Source organism: Sphaerodactylus townsendi, linkage group LG01 (genome assembly GCF_021028975.2).
Source record: "Sphaerodactylus townsendi isolate TG3544 linkage group LG01, MPM_Stown_v2.3, whole genome shotgun sequence".
NCBI classification, from domain to species: Eukaryota; Metazoa; Chordata; class Lepidosauria; order Squamata; family Sphaerodactylidae; genus Sphaerodactylus; species Sphaerodactylus townsendi.
The window spans coordinates 75,864,907-75,885,272 of NC_059425.1; the positions used below are offsets into that span (position 1 = coordinate 75,864,907).

General features: G+C 39.9%; 1 protein-coding gene across 5 annotated transcripts in view; it reads right to left on the reverse strand.

Moving 5' to 3' along the window:
- Positions 1-20,366, reverse strand: part of BIRC6 (baculoviral IAP repeat containing 6) — a 160,796-nt gene that overhangs the window by 68,928 nt on the left and 71,502 nt on the right. For all 5 annotated transcript variants that reach the window (XM_048484188.1, XM_048484170.1, XM_048484179.1 and 2 more), the window contains 14 exons: positions 19,788-19,904; positions 18,402-18,556; positions 16,322-16,448; positions 14,131-14,241; positions 13,372-13,505; positions 12,673-12,800; positions 10,162-10,724; positions 8,616-8,791; positions 7,262-7,358; positions 6,434-6,628; positions 5,301-5,501; positions 1,662-1,941; positions 569-825; positions 143-251 (listed from right to left, as the gene is read on the reverse strand). In XM_048484188.1, the coding sequence (XP_048340145.1) occupies positions 143-251; positions 569-825; positions 1,662-1,941; positions 5,301-5,501; positions 6,434-6,628; positions 7,262-7,358; positions 8,616-8,791; positions 10,162-10,724; positions 12,673-12,800; positions 13,372-13,505; positions 14,131-14,241; positions 16,322-16,448; positions 18,402-18,556; positions 19,788-19,904 (2,650 nt within the window). The remainder of the gene's footprint in view (positions 1-142; positions 252-568; positions 826-1,661; positions 1,942-5,300; positions 5,502-6,433; positions 6,629-7,261; positions 7,359-8,615; positions 8,792-10,161; positions 10,725-12,672; positions 12,801-13,371; positions 13,506-14,130; positions 14,242-16,321; positions 16,449-18,401; positions 18,557-19,787; positions 19,905-20,366) is intronic.

Sequence of the window (20,366 nt, forward strand, 5' to 3'; positions counted from 1 at the left end):
TGCACCCTGTGGGTGTGTGTATAAAAGATACACAATGGACCACATCCAGATTGCACAGAGATCAACAATGGCTTCTTCACAAGGTATTATTTATACCGTATTCCATTTGTATGTGCACAAAGATATAAAGCAAACCATTTACCTATCTTTTGTTCCAGGGTCTTGAGTAGTCCCAAGCTGATAGAGAATATCAATTGTGGAGTCTGATGATAGGCCATTTAATCTTCCAAAAAGCAAAGGACTATTCAAGTCTTCTCACATAGAAGGAAAATTGAAGTTTTATTAAAGATGAATAGAGAAATCTATGTCCAAAAATGCTTTTTAGCTGCCTTAAAGAAACCTCTGATCTTTATTCAAGAACTAAATCATAGTGATAAAGAAACACTTGAAACAATTAACAGCAAATAGACTTACAAAGTGAAGAATCCAGGATACTGCTGAAGCCTCATTATTTCTGTGTGCATCAGTTCTTCTGAGATAATGCATCAGTTTCTGCATTCCAACACTAAGCCTCTTTAGACACAAGATTATTGCTTCAAACAACACACAAAGCAAGCTATGCTCATACCTGTAGGATCACTTCCTGATGCAGAGCAGTTTCTTAAAAGAATGTCTATTAGCTTCAGGCCTATCCTGGTAGACTGAAGTCCAATTTTTACAAGCACGGCCTCAATGTTTGGAGAGTGCATGCCACAGTACGGAGACATCAACAGCGCAGCACAAGTTTGCAGCAGATTGGCTGTGGGTGCTGCTGCACTAGCCATCATTCCTTCTAAATCACTTATGTGAGTGAGACAGTGATGCAACAACCTTAACCATCCAATGCTGAAAAATAAAAGAAACTAAATTGGGGCTATCAGTTTGCCACAGTCTCATTATTCATGCAGATATTTTCAGAGCTGAACATGGCTCCAGTGACACTTTAAGGACCCAGAGTCAAGTGGTAGCCAAATGGGTTTTTTTGCATTCTTAAACTTCCATTAACCAAAAGAAAAACAAAGAAAAGAAAACAAAAAAGAAGAAGCATTGGATGACAAAGTTCCAGTTTCTCAGTGGAGCCATCCTTACACACCAGTCCCACCATTAGCAGAACGGAACTTGTACATCCAGCCCCAACCCTTAAATGTGCAATATATGTCCAACCAACTCTACATTTTCTCACGTTACCCTACAATACTTGCAATTGGGTTTTTCCTCTTATAATTTATCACAATTTACCCTGCAGTTTCTCTAGATTTTCCATATACACATTCCTCTCAGGATTCAGTTGGGCTAAGGTTTTAATTTTTAAAGAATCCAGCTTATTTCACTCAACACATATTTCCCTCTGTCCCTGAGGTACTAATTTAATCTCTGCTCACAGCCCCAGTTCTGAGCCCAAGATCCTTTTTGCCAAAAAGGCAGCAGATTTTAAGCCTATGGCCTGTTTTTCTGGACCTTTCCTCCATAAATTTTCTCTATATTTGGGAGAATCAGAATTATCACGGTGGTCTCTGTCTTGAAAAAGACAGATGTTCTGACTTGTTTCAGCAGCAGAATGCCATTTGTATACCTTCCTTCTGAACATGTACAGGAGCTTTCTGGCAAATATATCTTAAAAGAAATGGTACATAAGAATATCAGGATATTTCAACTTTTACTGTTCTATTGCCAAGACATACCTTGTTTTGGATACCTGGTCTTCAGAAGGAAGGAATGGATTGTTGACTGTTGCAGATGAGGTGTTACCAAAGGCAGTGAGGCCAAGCAACTTTATCTGAGAGAGGCCTAAAGTGCTAGCATCCCGTGGGCGGTGAAGGCGAAGACAAACAGCTGAGGCGACTTCAGCTTTTACAAGCTGAATTTTTATGTAGGTAAGACCACTTGTGATAACAGGAGTAGACAATGGCAACATGTTCACCCCATCTGCACTTATTTCAACTGATACTGATGAAGGGCAAGCTGTAGAAACAAAATGTGCACATACACACAAGTTAGCTCTTGGTTACAACTTGACAGCAGAAATTTCATCCTTTTAAACTAAAAAAAATATTAACAGATAAAACCCAAAAGGAGCATGCTGAACACTATACCAATACAACACTACAACAGCCTAGCTTAAAACAAGATGGTGATATACCAAACACTTTTTACAAGAACAAGTAATTCTCCAGTGCTGTTTCTTCATGGACATTTTTCCATTTGTAAAGATTGTTTCATGAGATTACCATCAAAAGGATGCTACTGCCAATATAGTATTAGGTAAGCCTGGCAGTTTCAAAGTTATAATTAATGCTTTTCAGTTGACTATCCCTAGACATTGACAGAGAAAAAAGTACGTATGTTTTACTAATTTACTGTGGTGATAAAAACCACAGATACATATGAATCCAGGGCCCTTTCCGCACACGCACGGAAACGCACCTCCACTGGCATGAATTATGCCAGTAGAGGCTCGGGGACCGTTCGCACACTAGTGTGTGAGCGGCCCCGCCTCTGGTTGCCCCCCTCCACTCACCGTCCCATCCAGTGTCACTCTGGAGGGCTGCAGGGACTCGCCCACGCTGCCCTCTGACCTCCTGGATGGGACAGTGAGTGGAGGGGAGGGGGAAAGCAGCGTTTTCCCACCAGTGCTGTTCGCACTGCGCCGACAGGAAGACAGTGATTTGCAAAACCCACAGTGGCGGCTTCACGCTGCTCCTGGGCGGCCAGGACGGCGCTGCTGCAATGCAGCAATGCCTCCTGTGCGAACAGCAGCCCAGGGACAGCGTTTTTGCAGTTTCTGGGTCGCTGTATTTCACCTGTGTGGAAAGGGCCCATAAGAACTGACCTGAGTTCAGATCAAATCAAAACAAAACGTTTCATTTCTATGTTGTCTTGCATAGTAGAAGGGATATTGTAATCACAAATCTGATGTAGAACAAGCAATGCAAGTGATGCTATGAAGTGATGCTCTGTGATCCCCACGGAAGAGTTCAATGTGACTGAACCACATCAGTCAACAATCACAGAGTTTCATTACGCATAGTTCTTTGGATCTGCTAAAATTAATCTTTCAGCGGTTCTGCATCTTCTGGTTTGTTTTTCTTAAATTTAAACAATGCAAAGGAAGTATGCCATATTGTCGTTCAATTGTTTAAGTATGATTTCAAAAAAGATGACTTCCACAAAGTTTTCAATTTGTTTGAAAGTAGTAATTAAGCCACACTTGATTTTTTTCCCTAATCAAATACTTCAATGTGAGAATTTGTTGCTAGTGGGACATAAAATATATGGTTTGTTTTACATTTGTTTAGTAAATACGTAAAACACACGCTATTTCAATCAGTTCATATTCTCATTTTCCAGAAACCCCACATCACACTAAATAAATTGTAGTAATGCCTTAGGTAACTATGAGATGAGTCATACCATCCTGAAAATGAGATTCGGGCATGGGCCGAAATAATACACCCACATAGAGCTGCTGCTGGATTCACGTTTCCGTCCCTGGAAATCTTTTATTTCCTAGATGCTGCATTAATGTACTGTGCCCTGCAGCATTCTCCTAATATACCATACCAACCAGTATTCAAAATATTTTAATAAAGAACTGATTAGTAAAGAGAAACCAAGGAAAGAAGGTATGGGCTGAACAGCAAAGATAAAAAGTAATGGAAGACACAATATCTGCAACTCAAGGTCACCTTATCTTCCAGAGTTGTATCAGATACCTACCTACCTGAGCTGAGCTCAGTACCTGAGCATATTTGTAAGTGGATCACAAGCTTCCTAACAGATAGGAAACAGCAGGTGAAGCTAGGAAAAATTACATCAGACACCTGTAAAATGAGCACAGGGCCCCCCCCCAAGGCTGTGTACTTTCACCACTTCTCTTCTCTCTGTATACCAATGACTGCATCTCAAACGATCCATCTGTTAAAATACTGAAATTTGCAGATGATACAACAGTGATTGGTCTCATTCGAGACAACGATGAAACCGCATACAGACGGGAGGTTGAACAACTAGCCTCGTGGTGCCACTGGAACAATCCAGAACTGAACAACACTTTAAAACCGTAGAAATGGTGGTAGATTTCAGGAGAAACCCTCCCATCCTACCTCCTCTCACAATACTAGACAACACAGTATCAATAGTAGAGACCTTTAAATTTCTAGGCTCCATCATACCTCATGACCTAAAATCGTCACCTAATATCAAAAATGTCATCAAAAAAGCACAACAAAGAATGTTCTTTTTCTGGCGCCAACTCGGTGAAGCCTTCAAACTGCTCCAAGGAGCTGCTGATACAGTTCTACAGAGGAATCATTGAGTCTGTCATCTGCACCTCTATAATCAGGTGGTTTGGTTCTTGCAACCCAACAAGATCGACACAGACTTCAGAGAATAATCAGAACTGTATCCAAAGTCACTGCTGCTAACTCATGCCTTCCATTGAGGAACTGTATACTGTATCGTCAAAAAAAGGGCTGTGAAAATATTTGTTGACCTCTTCGCATCCTGGACATAAACTGTTTCTAACTCTTACCCTCTAAACGCCGCTACAGAGCACTGCACAACCAAGACAACTAGACATAAGAACAGTTTTTTTCCCTCAATGCCATCGAATACTCTGTTAAACAAATAATTCCCTCTATAATGTTAAACTTATTTTATTATATATTTATTATGTAATTAGTGCACTACTTTTTTCATCATTCCTATTACCCATCTCCTCCCACTTATGACTGTATGACTATAGCCTGTGCTGACATTTTATTTTATTTTATTTTATGATTTTACATTTTATGTTTTCATTACTACTGATTGTTTCCTGATTGCTTACTAGACCTATATGACAATCATTAAGTGCTGTACCTTATGATTCTTGACAAATGTATTTTTCTTTTATGTACACTGAGAGCATATGCACCGGAGACAAATTCCTTGTGTGTCCAATCACACTTGGCCAATAAAGATTCTATTCTATTCTATTCTATTCCTAATCCATTGAAAATCTGTTACATTTAAATCATGTAAAAAGGATAAACAAAACTTTCTTGTCTTCTCACTTTCACTGATCTCCATAAAATGCTGTTTCTGAGGAATAGGGGACACTGAGGAACAACATGAGGAAGGTCTGAAGTGGGAAAACGGAATAGGCAGAATTTTTTTCTCGTAGAAAATTAGTCTGGATACAAACTTGTGACATATATGACCGGCTCTGGCTGTGTATCTCACTGTAAGGAGCATTCTTATTCCTAAAATATTTTATTATCCAAACAGCAATTTCTTCTACCCTCTACAAGGTAGCTGAAGTGTACTTTACTTATACTTACTTGCAAGAGATGCAAGATGAGGCTGGATATGTATTTCTTTTAACAGCACAGCAGCAGGGAGATGAATTGTAAGGTCACACCAGGCTTCCTCGGGCAAAAAGATGTAAGACCATGCAGCTGACCGAGCTCTTCTGTGGGGAGGAGTTGCCTGTAACAATACTTCAGCGGGCTGGGCTGTAGGGCTGCTTGATGTAATCGAACCTTCAAATAAAAATTACTAATTATTGTTTTAATGGTGGATGGTATCTGATAAGATCTAGTTACATATATTTCCCTACATTTCCACAGACATATACGCAGGGTGCTTCTGATCTGATACCAGCAGATCTGCCCTCTGCCAAGCATTTCAGCATGTCTCCACTCTCTGAGGGAAATCAATCTGAAATGTGTTTCAGTCCTGGTAAGTCATAACTGTAGCTAATATTAATGCTAATGTAACCATATTTATTATTGGTGAAAGAAGGGTAGTGAGAATTTGAAGTTCAGAAGTTGGGGTGGGAGGAGAAGAGTCCAGTTCCATGACTGATTCTAATGGTGTACCTATCATTAAGAAAAATCAGCACATTACATAATTAAGTTCACATCTACAACCTCTCTTCCATGAGGCAAGAGGCAAAAAGCCTCGAGGCTGGAATGATTGTGGTTTTAATCTCAGTCGTCAAGTAATTTTGGTTTTTGCTGCTTAGCAGTAAGCAAACTTGGCAAAATTGTATGAAACAATAAATATTAAGCATACTAAGTTGATTTTAACAACTTTTACTCACACAATGACAATATATAACTTCATACAAATGTACACCAGAAGAAAGCACGTTTTGAAACCAAATCAAAAATAGCTTGAAAGATATTTTAGCTACTAGAATAACAAATGAGCATTTTTGCTATCTTATTTGCTGAAGTGAAATAATCCTTTCTTCCCAATCTCATTTGTGCTGCTATTCAGTCATGGGCTCTTCAATACACCATGTAACTGTTGAGATGGCTCTTCAATACACCATGCAACTGTTGAGATGCTAACCAGATTTACTAGTAAATGTTACAAATTACTTAGCAAATAATATAGAACTAGTCTAATGGGACTCATAAATTTCTATGCCATCTGCTTCTTGCACTCATACTGGCACATAACATACCCAATGGTGCAAAATTGTGGATTCCTTCTGCATTATCAGGCTCTGAAGCTAGGACTCTTGCTTTCAAACTACTATCTGTTGCTTTGCTAGGGCCAGAGTCTAGAAATTTCATAATAGTTGACACCATGCTCCTTGCTGTGTTTACGATGGCTCTTGTACTGGTCACCATGTTATTGCAAATGAGCTGAACACCTCCTATAAGAAAAACAGAAACTTAATGAATGTTTAGGCCAACAACATGGAAAACAGGAGTTAGGTTTCTCCACTTTTAAGTAGGAGAGACATGCTTGATCTGCAAATCTGAACAGTTGGTTTTTATACCACATTTTTCTCCACCTTAAGGAAGAGTGGCTTACAAATGCAATCCCTTCTTCTTCCCACAACAGGTACCTTGTGAGGTAGGTGGGACTGAGACAGTTCTGAGAGAACTGTGACTAGTCCAGGGTTACCAGCAGGCTTCGTGTGTAGAAGCAGTGAACCAAATCCAATTCTCCATATTAGAATCCACCATTCACATACAACAGCGGGGACTCAAACACGGTTCTCAAGATTAGAATATGCTGCTCTTACCACTACACAATGCTGCTTCTCAGTCCTATAATGTTAACATGCCAGCTTCATGGTCTGAGATGAGACGATTTACTCTTTGAAATGGGACTCTGAGCTTCTCCCCAAAGAGAAATGCTGCTCCTGAAGGAGCAGCAGATGCTAGAACAGCATGCACTGCAGTGTGGAAATGCAACTGGCATGCTGAACAGTATTCTACTCATGTAACTATGATGTTGATCTTCATATTTTTCTAGATGTGGAGATGGAAAGCAGTCTTACCCATATCATGAAATGCCTTCAGTGCCTCGCTGGTATCCAGAACTCTTAATATGAACCACAGCAGGGGCTCAGATAACTGGCAAGTGGCAAGGGAACCCTACAGGAAACACATGGAATTGAGCACATGATTCCACAGGCATGACTTCATACCAATAGACTGACAGGTTTTGAAGCAATACATTCCTTTATAGAGTTAATTTATTCACACATAAATGAATGACAGGGGCCCACTTTACATTTGTCACTCCAAGCATTAAGCTGTACATGATAGAACATTTAGCTCCTCTTCTATACTTCACTTATCAACTAGTGATAACAAATGGATTAGTTAGCTCTGCAACAGCATGAGCCTAACAGACCTGACGATATCTTTACCAATCATCCTTCAGTATCCCTTAAAATTACTACTTAAAAATTACATCCTTAAAATTGCTACTAGTCAACAGCAATGACATCAAACAAGCCCAAAATCTAAGTGATATTTTTCATAGCAGACAAGGTTTAGGTTCTCTATTGTAGACAGGAAGGGCTAAAATGGATTAACAGAGACATAAACAGAAAGAAATGACAGACCAACAAGGCCAGTAATTCAATTCACGGGTTCAATTATCCATCTGCTATGTATCCACCTTCTGTATATACCGAGAGATCTACCTATGTAACTCAGACAATAATGTGCTTCAAGAGACAAGGTGCTGGCAATGCAAATAGACTCAAATGACTCGAATCAGCTACTCATGCCTGACATTGCAGAGAAGGCGAAGCACTTCTAACAATGGATTGACCAATCTGCGTCAAGTTTAAGGAAAAAATTTCCCAACACTTCTATGATGACTGTTCATGAGTAAAACCAAATTATCCTAAAGACACTACTGAGCCCAAGCCCATACTATCCAATATTATCCCCTTAGGTACAGCACTTTTCGATGCTTTGAAGAGATGAGGGAAAATATCAAATCAGGATGAGAGATTGCCTGAGAACCATAAAAGTGACTAGTTGTGACCATGGAGAAAGAGCAGGGCGTGACTTTACTGAACAAAGAAGACACAAATGAAGATGGGTACCCAGAAATCTACGTCATAATTCTCCCTTGTATAAAGGATAGCAGTACTTTCTTTATAAACCCTACATATGAGAGCAGATGGGGTAACAGGGCCAGTGGAGGTCCACTAGACTGAGCATGTGGCCATGCCACAGCCATTCAGATATGCACCATGCATCCCACAACAGAGGAGGGAAGGGCCTCTGCAATGCTCTGTAGACCCTACAATATAATTGCGCACACATGTCTGCAGCAAGGAAAGGATGATGTTCAATTAAATCAATTTATGGTGTGATGTTCTGAGCACTTACTTGTCTTCCCATATACCCACAGGCCATGTAGGTAAGAATTGGCTGAAGCATCACCTGCACTGTGGTGGCTTTTTTACTGAGCGTTGTTAATATAGTAAATAATCCATCTCCAACCGATATGGCATCTAGTCCACCATGAAAATTCTCATGTTTTGTAAGATGTAAACCACTTGCACCTAAGATATGCGACAGAATATTCTGATCAGATGGAAAGAAATACGAGAACACAAAATACACACCAAACTCAAAAATCTTTTCAAATACTGTCAAAAACAATGCAAGACCGTAAGTGCATGCTGCTGAAGACAAAAACGTGGGCACAACAGTAAGTAATTTCTGTGTGCCTGGCTATTATGAATGGTAAGAAGTATACAGATGTTTTGGATAGCTCTTCCAATGGAGTTAGCTTTTCACAGTTTTGAGGTTTCAGTGACAGTTAATAGCAAAGGCAACAGATTTTTTTTTCTCATGCTCACACTACCAAAATAAAGTCATAAAGTGGCAGGAGGACCTCTTTCTCCTATAAAGCTATTTATTCTCTTGAGCTTGCCTACTGCTACTCCAGAAGGGTACAACAACCCCCTGAGATATCAAACATCATCCCTCTTGGAGGATGCTATCTTTGAAAATGATTTTGCTGAAGCCTGAGATTTTTTTTCTAAAAAGAACTCAAATGGAGAAACTCAGGCTTCTCTGGACTTAAATTCAGAGAGTTGCAAGAATAATGAGCTTAATGTGATAATCCCAAAGGTGTACAGACAGACAAAAGGAAGATTCTCAGACAAATCAACAAGGAAAATTTAACAGGCTCTTTGAACACACAAATTCAACTCAAAATTTCACATAGAATCTCCTTTTACACTTACATAATGCACAAAAATTATGCATACAATAAAAAGTTTTAATCTTATTCCAATACAGAATGAAAGATTGCCATTTAGAAATATTTTTGAGAATCAAGCTTCAGTTCTCACAGATGTTTAATATGCCACTATTTTTCCCAATATCATAAAATAAACCAAATTTTACTTAATCAAACTTTAGCTTGTGGTAGTTTTGCTGTATCCAGTAGCGTACTATTAAAATTTTTATTAAAAACTGTTATTTTCCTAATTAATTTCTTTTGGGAGACATCCTAGCAAAGCTATTTTAAGGTTCACTTGGGCTTTCAATTTTCACTCTTTCCTACCAAGTCCAGGATATTGCCACCAGATGTGATCAAAAGATCCGAACTGTATTCCACATCTTAGGCCCTGTAACTGCAAATTCTAACAATTCTTGTTGAATGCATTACTTTCTTACTCATGTATTACACAGCTAAGGGGGAAAAAAGTCCAACCACCTATGACACATTAGTTCTAATTACACAAGGATTCCAGTTTATATGAAGACAGTAGAAATAAATATATATTAAAAACCACAGTGTTAGCATCATTTTGGCTCTGTACTTTGCCAGGACTAAGCAACAGCTAGAAAAATGTAAGACATTCTGAGAATTTTACAGGAACAGAAGGATAGACAACACAAGAATTCTCCAAACACTCACCAATTATCATAGCCATAGCACTGCTGTTACACTGCCCCAGAGCAGACAGGATCTGGCTCATAATTTGCTGGTTAGCCAAGACTAGGTCAGCCACATATGCTGCCGAGCCCTGAGTGCTGCCGCTGCTTCCGTTGCTGTCCTTTCCCCCTGAAACCTTTTCTTCATCTGAAACGCTGTCCGTGGTGCTGCTGGGCACCTGAGCCCGGGCACTATATTCTCTGTTGCTTGAAAGCGGCAGCTGCACCAAAATGTTGACCAGCTTGAGCAAATCAAACATGAGCTGATCCCTCGTCATCTCCCCGCACACAGCTTTGGCATCCCCTGGCCGGATGATATTGGCAAAAAGTCCTCCGAAACATGCCCGAGCACCCACTGAACTGTCAGACCCACTGCGAGACATCACTTTGTCGGCACATGTGATGTAATGGTGCACCAAGAATGTGATGGATTCAATAACAGCTGAAATCGTGCTAACTGAAACAACTTCAAAATTCTGCTCAAGTGTAAACTCCAGAAGCTTCACCTGTGCATCCAGAGGACCCTGGCCAGTCTGGAAAGCACCCCTAAAGGGGAATGAAATAAAGTTAGGACTTGAGGACAGATCTACATACAACACAGATGTTCATGTAACAATCATTGCCAGTTCAAGCATAACACTTTGAAAATGTACGCTTGTTTTGGGTGTAAATAGTTACGCTATCTATTTATAGATTAAAGTATGGTATAGTTTTTAAATAGGTACCTGCAATTATTTGCCATCTACAACACATTCTGCCTTCTTTCCCCAAAGGAAAGAGCCTGGAATCAGGAATTCTACCAACTACCAGAAGCCCCAAGAGGAAGCTGAGCAACTGAAGTCAAAGGCATATCTCGGGTGGGGAACAAGCCCTGGCTTGTTGGAAGGGGGGGGGGGGGAGCACCAGGCAGCCCAGAGCACCTGGGCGCTGAGTTCTCAGGGCACCATGTGGATTTGGGGAGGGGGGTGAAGTTACAGGCTCGGTTCTGCCAGGTCTAGCTTAAACTGCAGACTCCACTCGAAGTTCACAGTTTAAAGCTGGACCCAGCCAGGAAGCCAGTCTTGTACTACAGCTTTATACTGCTGTCTCTGCCTCTCAAGTCCATTTGACTTCAGAGGTAGCAGACCTAGCAGTATAAAGTTGGACCCAGCCAGGTCAAAACCCACAGTTCAAGGCTGGGCTTGGTCTGTCTGGATCCTGCATACCTACGGGACTGCCTCTCCCTGTATTGTCCTATTATGTCCCTCCACTCATGGGAGAGAAACCTACTGGACATCCCTGGCCCAAAGGAGGTTCGGCTGGCTTCCACAAGGGCCAGGGCCTTTTCGGCTCTCGTCGCTACCTGGTGGAATAAGCTCCCCTATGAGATCAGGGCCCTGTGGGACCTGAATGAGTTCCACAGGGTCTGCAAGATGGAGCTTTTCCACTGGGCCTTTCCATCTTGCCAGCCGGCCTGACCATTATCATCACTGGCCTCCCATGGGTGCAGTTGTGGTTTAGCGCCATGGGGGAGAGGTGGTTTAGTGCCATCTGACTGTTGTTTTAATGATTGCGTGATGTTTTATAGCTGTTTTAAATTGTAATTTTATTGTTGTTGCCACCCTGAGCCCAGTTTGGGAAGGGTGGGGTATAAATATAAACACACAAACAAACAAACTGAAGGCTTCTGAGATGGAGCCTGCAGTTTACGGCTGGAATCAGCCAAGTCCAGCCTTGAACTGAGCCCCAACCCGCTGAACTCCATGTTGGGGTGGGGGTGTGGCTCAATGCTGGGCAGTGCTTGCCCTGGGCACCACCTTTAGTAGATACCCCTGACCAAAGTACTACTTTGGGTTCAATCCTCACCAGCAGATTGCTAAAACAGCTCCCTTCAGTTCAATGTGGTCATCCACCCAGTTTGCTACAGGGCAAAGCTTGCAACCAGAATATTATTAGCTGCCAGAGGCCACATGCAGGGGAACAAGACCAGAAAGATCTTTAAAAAGCCTGCCATCGTCAATCTTCCATAAACTCAGTATTATACCCTCTATTCCCTGGTACTCTACCTCCAGACATCTTTTTGCCTCATTTCACTTATATATTTAAACACTCAATAAGAACACCACTTTTCACAATGGCAGTTTTTCATTTGCCTTCGCAGATTTACTTACTCCTTCCTTCCACTCACTTCCCCTTGTACATTTTATCCTACTTAGCCTGTTGTATATAAAATGGATGCACTTAGAGAATTTGATACTAGTATGATAAAAATCAGTTTCTAGTGGTATGTTCAGCACCAATTTAACATTTTTCAGGGTGGCTTTGGAGGAAACAACTGCTTCTTCCCTACCATATTGCCAGTGACATTAATATTTGTAATCTTCTCCACTATCACATGTGGAACATGGGTGAACATAATGGACAATCATTGGGAATTGACAATCATATCTATCTGTACATATATCTATTCACAACAATTGTTATTTCAAAGTACTGATACTGAATACAAAGTTACCTCTCAGTTGAAAGAATATGTATTAATTTCAATAAAAATTCACTGAACATTTGAGGGCATGTTGAAGAAAGATGAACTTGTAAACGAGTAAGAAATTCTTGCATAGCTTGCGTGGCTGTAGGGCCAACCTGTGGAGAGAAAAAGAATTAAGGAAGTACCTTAGCTAATCTCTGGTGAACGACATTTTCTGAAATAATCCTCTAGCCCATTGTCACAGAATGCAAATTAGTCTTCAAGCTTGTTCATCAGCATGTTTATTCAGAAACATGTTCCACATATTTCAATGAGACCTGACTTCTAAGTATTCAGGTTTTGGATTGCTGTTAGTCAAACCTGCTGCCTACCCACGTACTTTCCTTTAATTGAGTACAATAGTAATGCAACATTCACAACATGCTGAGATCATTTTGGCATGCCATGCTGGCCTTGTACATAACTATCTACGTACTGAGTAGCTTAGGGAAAACATTTTCTTTTAAAACAAGCAACTTACTAGCTTCAACTGCTCAAACTGTTCAAGATACAAAGTTGCTTGTTGGCAAATGCATACTTCTACAGTTCATCTGTTACATAGCTAATCATAGTGTCATTAAGATATAGGCAAAATGTATCTCAATAATATTCCAGAATCCCTGGCACTAGGATAACATGAATGCCTACCATGTTCGTTTATATCGTTACCACATTTAATAACATTACCTGTGGACTGTGTTGATTTGTTCCATGAGGATTGGTTCCAGAAAGAAATTTCACTAAAACTTGAATGAGGTTGGGATCTGACACCAACAGCTGGGCAGTACTTTCCTGAGATGTAATGGCACTGCTGGGACCAGCTTTAAGACCAAAGAAAAGTTGCAGCACAATTATATTTTTTGCACAATTTTCATATAACATTATTCAATAGTTCAGGTAAAATTCTACTTGGGAAATATTTTTGTTGTCGCTGTTTCAGCCCATTTTGCCAGCTTCAGTTGTGTCTGATTCTTTATTCTGACCCGCTCTGAAGCTGACAGCTCCTTAAGATAATAGATTGATTAAGTGGATAATTTAGGCAAGATCTCTGTTACACCCTAGAGCTAGTTATCCACATGGACCCATCCAAACAGTCACAACATTAATAACCCCCTTATTCTTTCTACTAGAAACACAAAAGCTATCATTGTATACCCAATAACTAAATTTTAAAATCTCAGCAAATCAATGTTTATTGTACAGCATGCATTTTCCAAGTTATTGCCAGTGTATAGTGCAAGTGTGAAAGGGCCTTTCACTTATGTAAAGTTTGGTCAAGTAGACTTGGTAGGATATGCTGTCTTATTTTTGGAATGTCTACTGCTTTATTCAAACTGAACAAAAGTAGTTTCCATAATTTACTATTTTAAAGAAAAGTAGACGACAATTGCTAAGTTTTACACTTAGGTTTCATTAGCGCAATAGTCATAAGTGCAAGAAACTTACAGTTGAACTGCATGTTCGTCATGAGAGTTAAACTATGAAGTACAAGGCACCATGTTCGCAGTAAGGTATTAGGATACCATGCCAGGACAGTCAGGAAGCTAGTTACTGATGCTGCAATAAACACACTAAGTTCAAAAACACTGCATACCATGATGGCAAGTTGCATTTTTTGTTTTATTGTAACTTTTTGTTATTTGGAAAGGAAATAATACTTTTTAGAAAGGGAAAATGCTAGAAAATTCTACTAGGCCAGAGATCTCAAAACGTCTCAACCAGAATAGCGCATTAAATGAATGCTAGTAACAAGCAAATGTGCAGGAGATTAAACAGATAAGAGCAATGGGAGAGAGAAAGTACACCGATTCACCAGTGCTTAACAGAAAACAACAGATGCCTTCCAGAACAGAAGGCAATATCTGGCCCTAAGGGCCACGTTTTACTATTTGGATGAAACCAAGGACAATAGCATATTCCTGTTATCTTTCACCTTGCTTAGTAGATGAGATTCAGTCTGTTCTCAAGTCAGCAATGACATGAGACAGAACTGTTTCTGTATGTGTGTTTTTCCCCAGAAGTAATCTTAGAACCTCTATACATGGCGTCAACATGTTCATAACATGTTATGATTCGCATGCAGGAATTAAGCAATCCCCTAAACACAAATATCTTCCTATGAAGCAATGTGATAACATGTGGATAAATTCCTTACTTAGGGAACAGATGCTCAGGCCCACTGACAGAAAAAAGTTTCAGGCACCATATAAAAAGATTCTGGATCTTATATTTACACTCAATAGCCAGTCTTGTAAATCTACTAGTAGGAAGTAATGTAAGAACCACATTAATCATATTTATTAAGATATTTGCACAATCTCCAGTCAGAAGAAAACAAATTCTGGCCCCACATTTAAAGAATGAAGAGGTGATTAGGAGTTGATAGGGTACATACAATGAGCAGAGACAAAGCTTTCCCGCACTGGGAAAACAAGATAGGGAAGTACATATTCACTATTCCATTTTCAGCTACAATTACACACAGGAATGAGAACCCCTTTTCCTAGGATCTATTACATCACTAGACCACTGTTCCACCAAGAAGATACAGGTAGCATTTTCCTTTGCGGGTAGCATTTTTCCTTTGCAATCCTGTGAGGTATGCTCAGCCAGTATGAAGGGAACTGAAACAATGTCATTTGCCAATGACCATCCAATGATCATCATGGCTGAGTGGGAATTGAACTCCGGTCGACCCTGACCTAATTCAACACTCTAGTCCAGCAATTCGCAACTGGGGTTCTGTGGTACCCTGGAGTGCTGTGAGCGTGTCCCAGCAGTACCGTGACAACGCTACTGGGCCCCCTCCCTTTGCAGAATCACCGCCCACATGGCACCAAAGGTGGGGGGTGGCAGGCAGGGGCACTGGGAGGGGAAGGTGTGTGTGGGGGTGGCAGGAGTAATATTGTGGCAGAGGCAATTCACGGGGTACCATGAAATATGAAGAGCAAGGTCAAGGATACCTCAATGTCAAAAAGATTGGGAAACACTGCTCTAGTCTCTATGTTACATGGATTTTCAGTCCCATTCTACAGGGAGGTATATACAAAAACACAATTACAGAGGCAAGTCTGGGCCATTCCCATTCAATTAACATACTGCTGGAAGGGCACATGGGTCAGCTGGAACAGATATCTGCACACAAAGCTATGATATATCAATGAAAGTCCATATGATAGGAAAGAAACTAGGGTATGTACGCATAAACTCACAGGAACATCTACATAAACAAAACATTTATAGATAACATGGTATATAAAGTTATCAATTCCTGCTTCTTATTCTGAAGATCTGAGTGGAATGCAGGCCAATTTAGCCATAAAGCCCAGTATGAGTACCAAAACATTTCTGTTCAGTTCCCTTCAACCAATTCCAATAGAAATATTATTTAAAGGGTTTTACATCTTGCAGCCCATTCTCTTATTTTAGATACCTAATCCCTCTGCAGCACTTCTATATTTTCATGTAATGTGAAGGTAGATTCAAGATCTATCACTTTAACACAGAGCTAATCTATATGCCTCTTAATACAATAGAAATTTTAGTGTTGACTATAACAAGAATGCCCACCTATTTTAAAATCCCACATTAAACTGTTTGTGCAGTAACATACAAACACGGAAGGATGGCAGCTTACCTTGATTTAAAGTAATGACAGGTGTCCGGTTGGCATTGTACAAGAAAATGTCACTGCAGTTGTCTTTAGTCCCAGTGGACCCAGAATTCAGGCTTAATGTGAGCCATAACTGTAGGAGGGACTCAAGCTAGGGAAAATTGACATGCAGTTGTAATCAAACAAACAACAGATAAACCATGGAACAAACACAGGAAGCTACATTCTAGCAAGCTCCTCTAACTCAGCATCACCTATCACTGACAGTGGCTCTCCAGGGACTCAGGCAGAGAAAGGACTTTTCCATCAGCTGCTGCTTAAATCCTTTAACTGGATTGCCAGAGGTTGAACCTGGAACTTCCAAATAGATTCCTCCCCACTTCTCTTTTCCATGCTGAAAATTTCTTCTATTCATGGTTCACATAATCCACCTCACAGAGTCTCCAATCTTTTTAAATTAGCATTTTGAATTATGAAAGAACAGCCATATATATGGTATAAAGATTGTTTTTCCAGGACTCTGAAATAAACCAACACAATGTTTTTTTGGGGAAAAAAGAATCTGGAACCTCTGCTTGTGAAAAGCATGTGATCTACCACCGAGCCACTTTCTACAGTTGAGAACCTGAGGATAGCTTGAGATTTCATCCAAGCATTATTTATCCTCTGTTGTAGTGCATCACAATTTCTGTGCCAAACAGTAGCAAGGTAATATTTAATTTTAAAACTGTACATTCTTATTTAAACACCAAATTGGAAAACCTGTCACCCATCTGCAGACTTCAACAGTAATTTAAATAGGACCATCCCCTTCTCCCTAACCCTAACAGACACGTGCACACTGACAACTCCCAACAATGAGGTAATAAGAACATATGTAGAGACAAGCAAGAACTTTACACTATTTTTATCAAGATTTTGGAATGAGTTATGAGATGACATGGTTGTATTCCTCTCTCATAAACCAGAAAGCAACAAAATGCTTGTCTGAGGTGTGTTTTAGAGAAGTAAGCTAGCTCGTAACAAGCATTCATTTCATTATTTTCTTCGTTCTAGGTCTTTACGAAGCAGTCTTATTGCTGGATTGTGTGCAATTTCATATATTATTTTTATCAGAGTAACTACCACCAGCACATATACAATATATATAGTTAAAAATATAATAGCTTTTACTACACAGTGGGTAATGTTTCAACTGTCCCCGTAACATAAAGGCATAAGTCCGCTATATAAAGCATGATTTTAAAGAAAAATACAAGTTAATAATTTTGAAATTATATCACTCGTTGCAATATTCTGTCTTCTGTCTCACTCTTTGTATAACCATTTTTCTTTGTAATAGTTAAAAAAAACTATACTCTAAAACCTGGTAAAAGATATACTCCAGATGAGAACTTTCTTCTGATCTGATTATGGTGGTCTGTAATAATACTCTTGTTCTAAAAATGAAAAAATGCTCCTTTAGGAGCTACAATTATGTAGTTTGGAAATTCATCTCAAGATATTGTAGCCTATTGACATTGCTATCTAATGTTAATGCACTGCTCAATGCTTTTCACTAGGACTATCTACCAAAAGTCACAATATATAGGAGTTCAATAAATGGTGGTTGCCCTGTTTGGGTAACTGGCTTACAGTGCAATCCACAAGGGAGAGGAAGGAAGCAAAAAAGTTCATGAGGTGGCGTTTACACCAGCACCAGGGCACTTATGCTGATCCTGAGGAGCCACATGCAGCGTGATACCTGGGTACCAGTGGCTGTGGTGGCAGCACTCCTTCAGTGCTGGAGCTTGTGCCAGCACTGAAGGGGGCATCTTTGGGGTGGCGTTAATGGGCTTCCTGAGCGCTTCTGGCTCTGGAACACCCTCCCTTTTGCCAGCCTGAACCTACACCAGCAAAAATGGTGGCTCAGTCCATTGTGCTGAATAGTGTGCTTTCACAGAGGTGGGGTGAGTTTCTCTGTCAGGTTGCACATCAAGCCTCTTAGAAGGCGCAATGACTGCATCATCCCTGGCTGTGGTGCACCTGCTTCCCCTCTGCATTGAACTGCCCAAGGCCAACATGATGAGAATGTGCTGCAAGCTTCAAGAGTGTAATTACTCACCTGAACATGATGGACTTGTAGCATGGAGAAGAGTTTGTTGAAACATGTACTTAACATTGGTATGGAAGACAGCTGGATGATAAACTGGTTGTTCTGACTTGCTGTGTGCAGCCCCCGTAACAGTGAGTCATCTGTTCCGCTAGGAGACTGAGTTACTAAAAAGAAAACCCCAAGGTTTTTTCAATTACCAAGAAGTTGCAGCTTTTCATTTTTGGCCACTGAACTCATACCTTTAATTTTCCAAAATAAACAAATCAGTTCCGTATCATTTAAACTGAATGCAAGAACCCCACCCCCCAAAGATGAAAAGGTATCAATTCAGATAAGCAGTCCAAGCTTTGTTATTCAGGATATCAGTGAAATTTTATGGTTTTTAGTGACAACATAGTGTATTTTTAATTGCACAGGTGTTTAAATTTTTTTAGGGAGCAACTTCTGTTGAAGTATTTTTCTATGAAGATCTTCAGAAAGAAGCTTCTGGTCTTATCCTGACTATTATGCAAGAACTCCAATTTCTGAAATTCCACTAGTAAATCTCCCCCTCCCCCATGCAAAAATCTTGAGATCTGAACTCAAAAGAAACTGTTGAGAAAATACTTGAAGTTACCATTTGGTATCTCTTTTTCTTGCTATTTGTTCCTCTTTTTTTTTTCTACCTACAGGAGTCAGATTCACTTCTCCATCTTTTCTACTCACCCTCAACAAGCAACCCAATGTTAGAATCTGTTCATGGAATAGTTACCAATTCAGAAGGGTTAATTAGCATATGGAACATTGACAAACTTCTGACACTTGATATGTACCATGAATCATAAAGCTACTTTTCATTTCCCACTACCTACAGTTCTGAAACATGTGGTATTTGAAGCAAGAATACTAGAGTGACTTGGGTGGGTGCCTTCCTCCAAACCTAAGAAGGTAAGAAGAATGGCTGGAACCAGTCTTCTATAATGGTTGAAGCAAATTACTTTCATCGAATCTTAGGGAAGTTTTTGTTGTTATCAAGAAATAGAACGGGGATGCTGCCTACATCTGTTCCTTACAGAACACCTAACAAGAAAAAGAATCTGGTGCTTCAAATGAGCCATTCAAACCTTTTCAAAAAGGAATGCTGGTCTGAGAAAAGGAGCTCAAAATAAGCATCTTCTTGCTGCGACATGGTGCTCTCTCTACTGAATATATTAACACGGTTCTTACATTATTATACAGGACATGTCCCATTGCTTGAAGAATCAGTTTTAAAAGGCATGTATGACTAGGAAGCCCAGATGTGTACTAAGCTGTCACATTTTAAAACATAAAGCTTTAGAGCATCCGTGCTAACAAAGAAAATATTATAACAATATTATAACAATCGGAGATGTGTAGATTTAACTGCAACATTACATGTAGGAGACGTGTTGGTTAATGCTTGCAGAATGGAATCGGCTTCCAGAGTAGACATCATTTTCAGCATCAGTTCTGCTTGCTGCTCAAGTCCAAGCTCTAAACGAGCATCTAAAGCTATGGAAATGAACATAAAAGTCAACTTTTAGAACTGTGTAAAATAAAAATAATTTGTATTCAAACAAAAATATTTTTCAAATCTTTAAGAGATGGGTCTTATGCTAGTTGCTGTAAAGGGAACCTTTTGCAATGAATTGATAGAATATTGTTAAATTCATGAAAAATGGCAAAAACCAGGTATCGAAATAATTAGTGAATTGGAAAATAAAGTCAAATGCCATCTTAACTGGCAACCATATGTGGATGTTAATTGCAGCAACATACCTTTCATACTTTTTGGCACGAACATTAATTTAATGGGAACTTTCTGATTACAATGCTTTCAGACTGTGGCCACAATCAAAAGAAACATATATGATTGCTCAGCAGGCTGTTAGATCTGCATTTCCTAAGCAAACTGCCCCTTCTCCTAACTAAACCACACTGCTTTTTAAACTCAGGGCAACATTCAAAAGCACC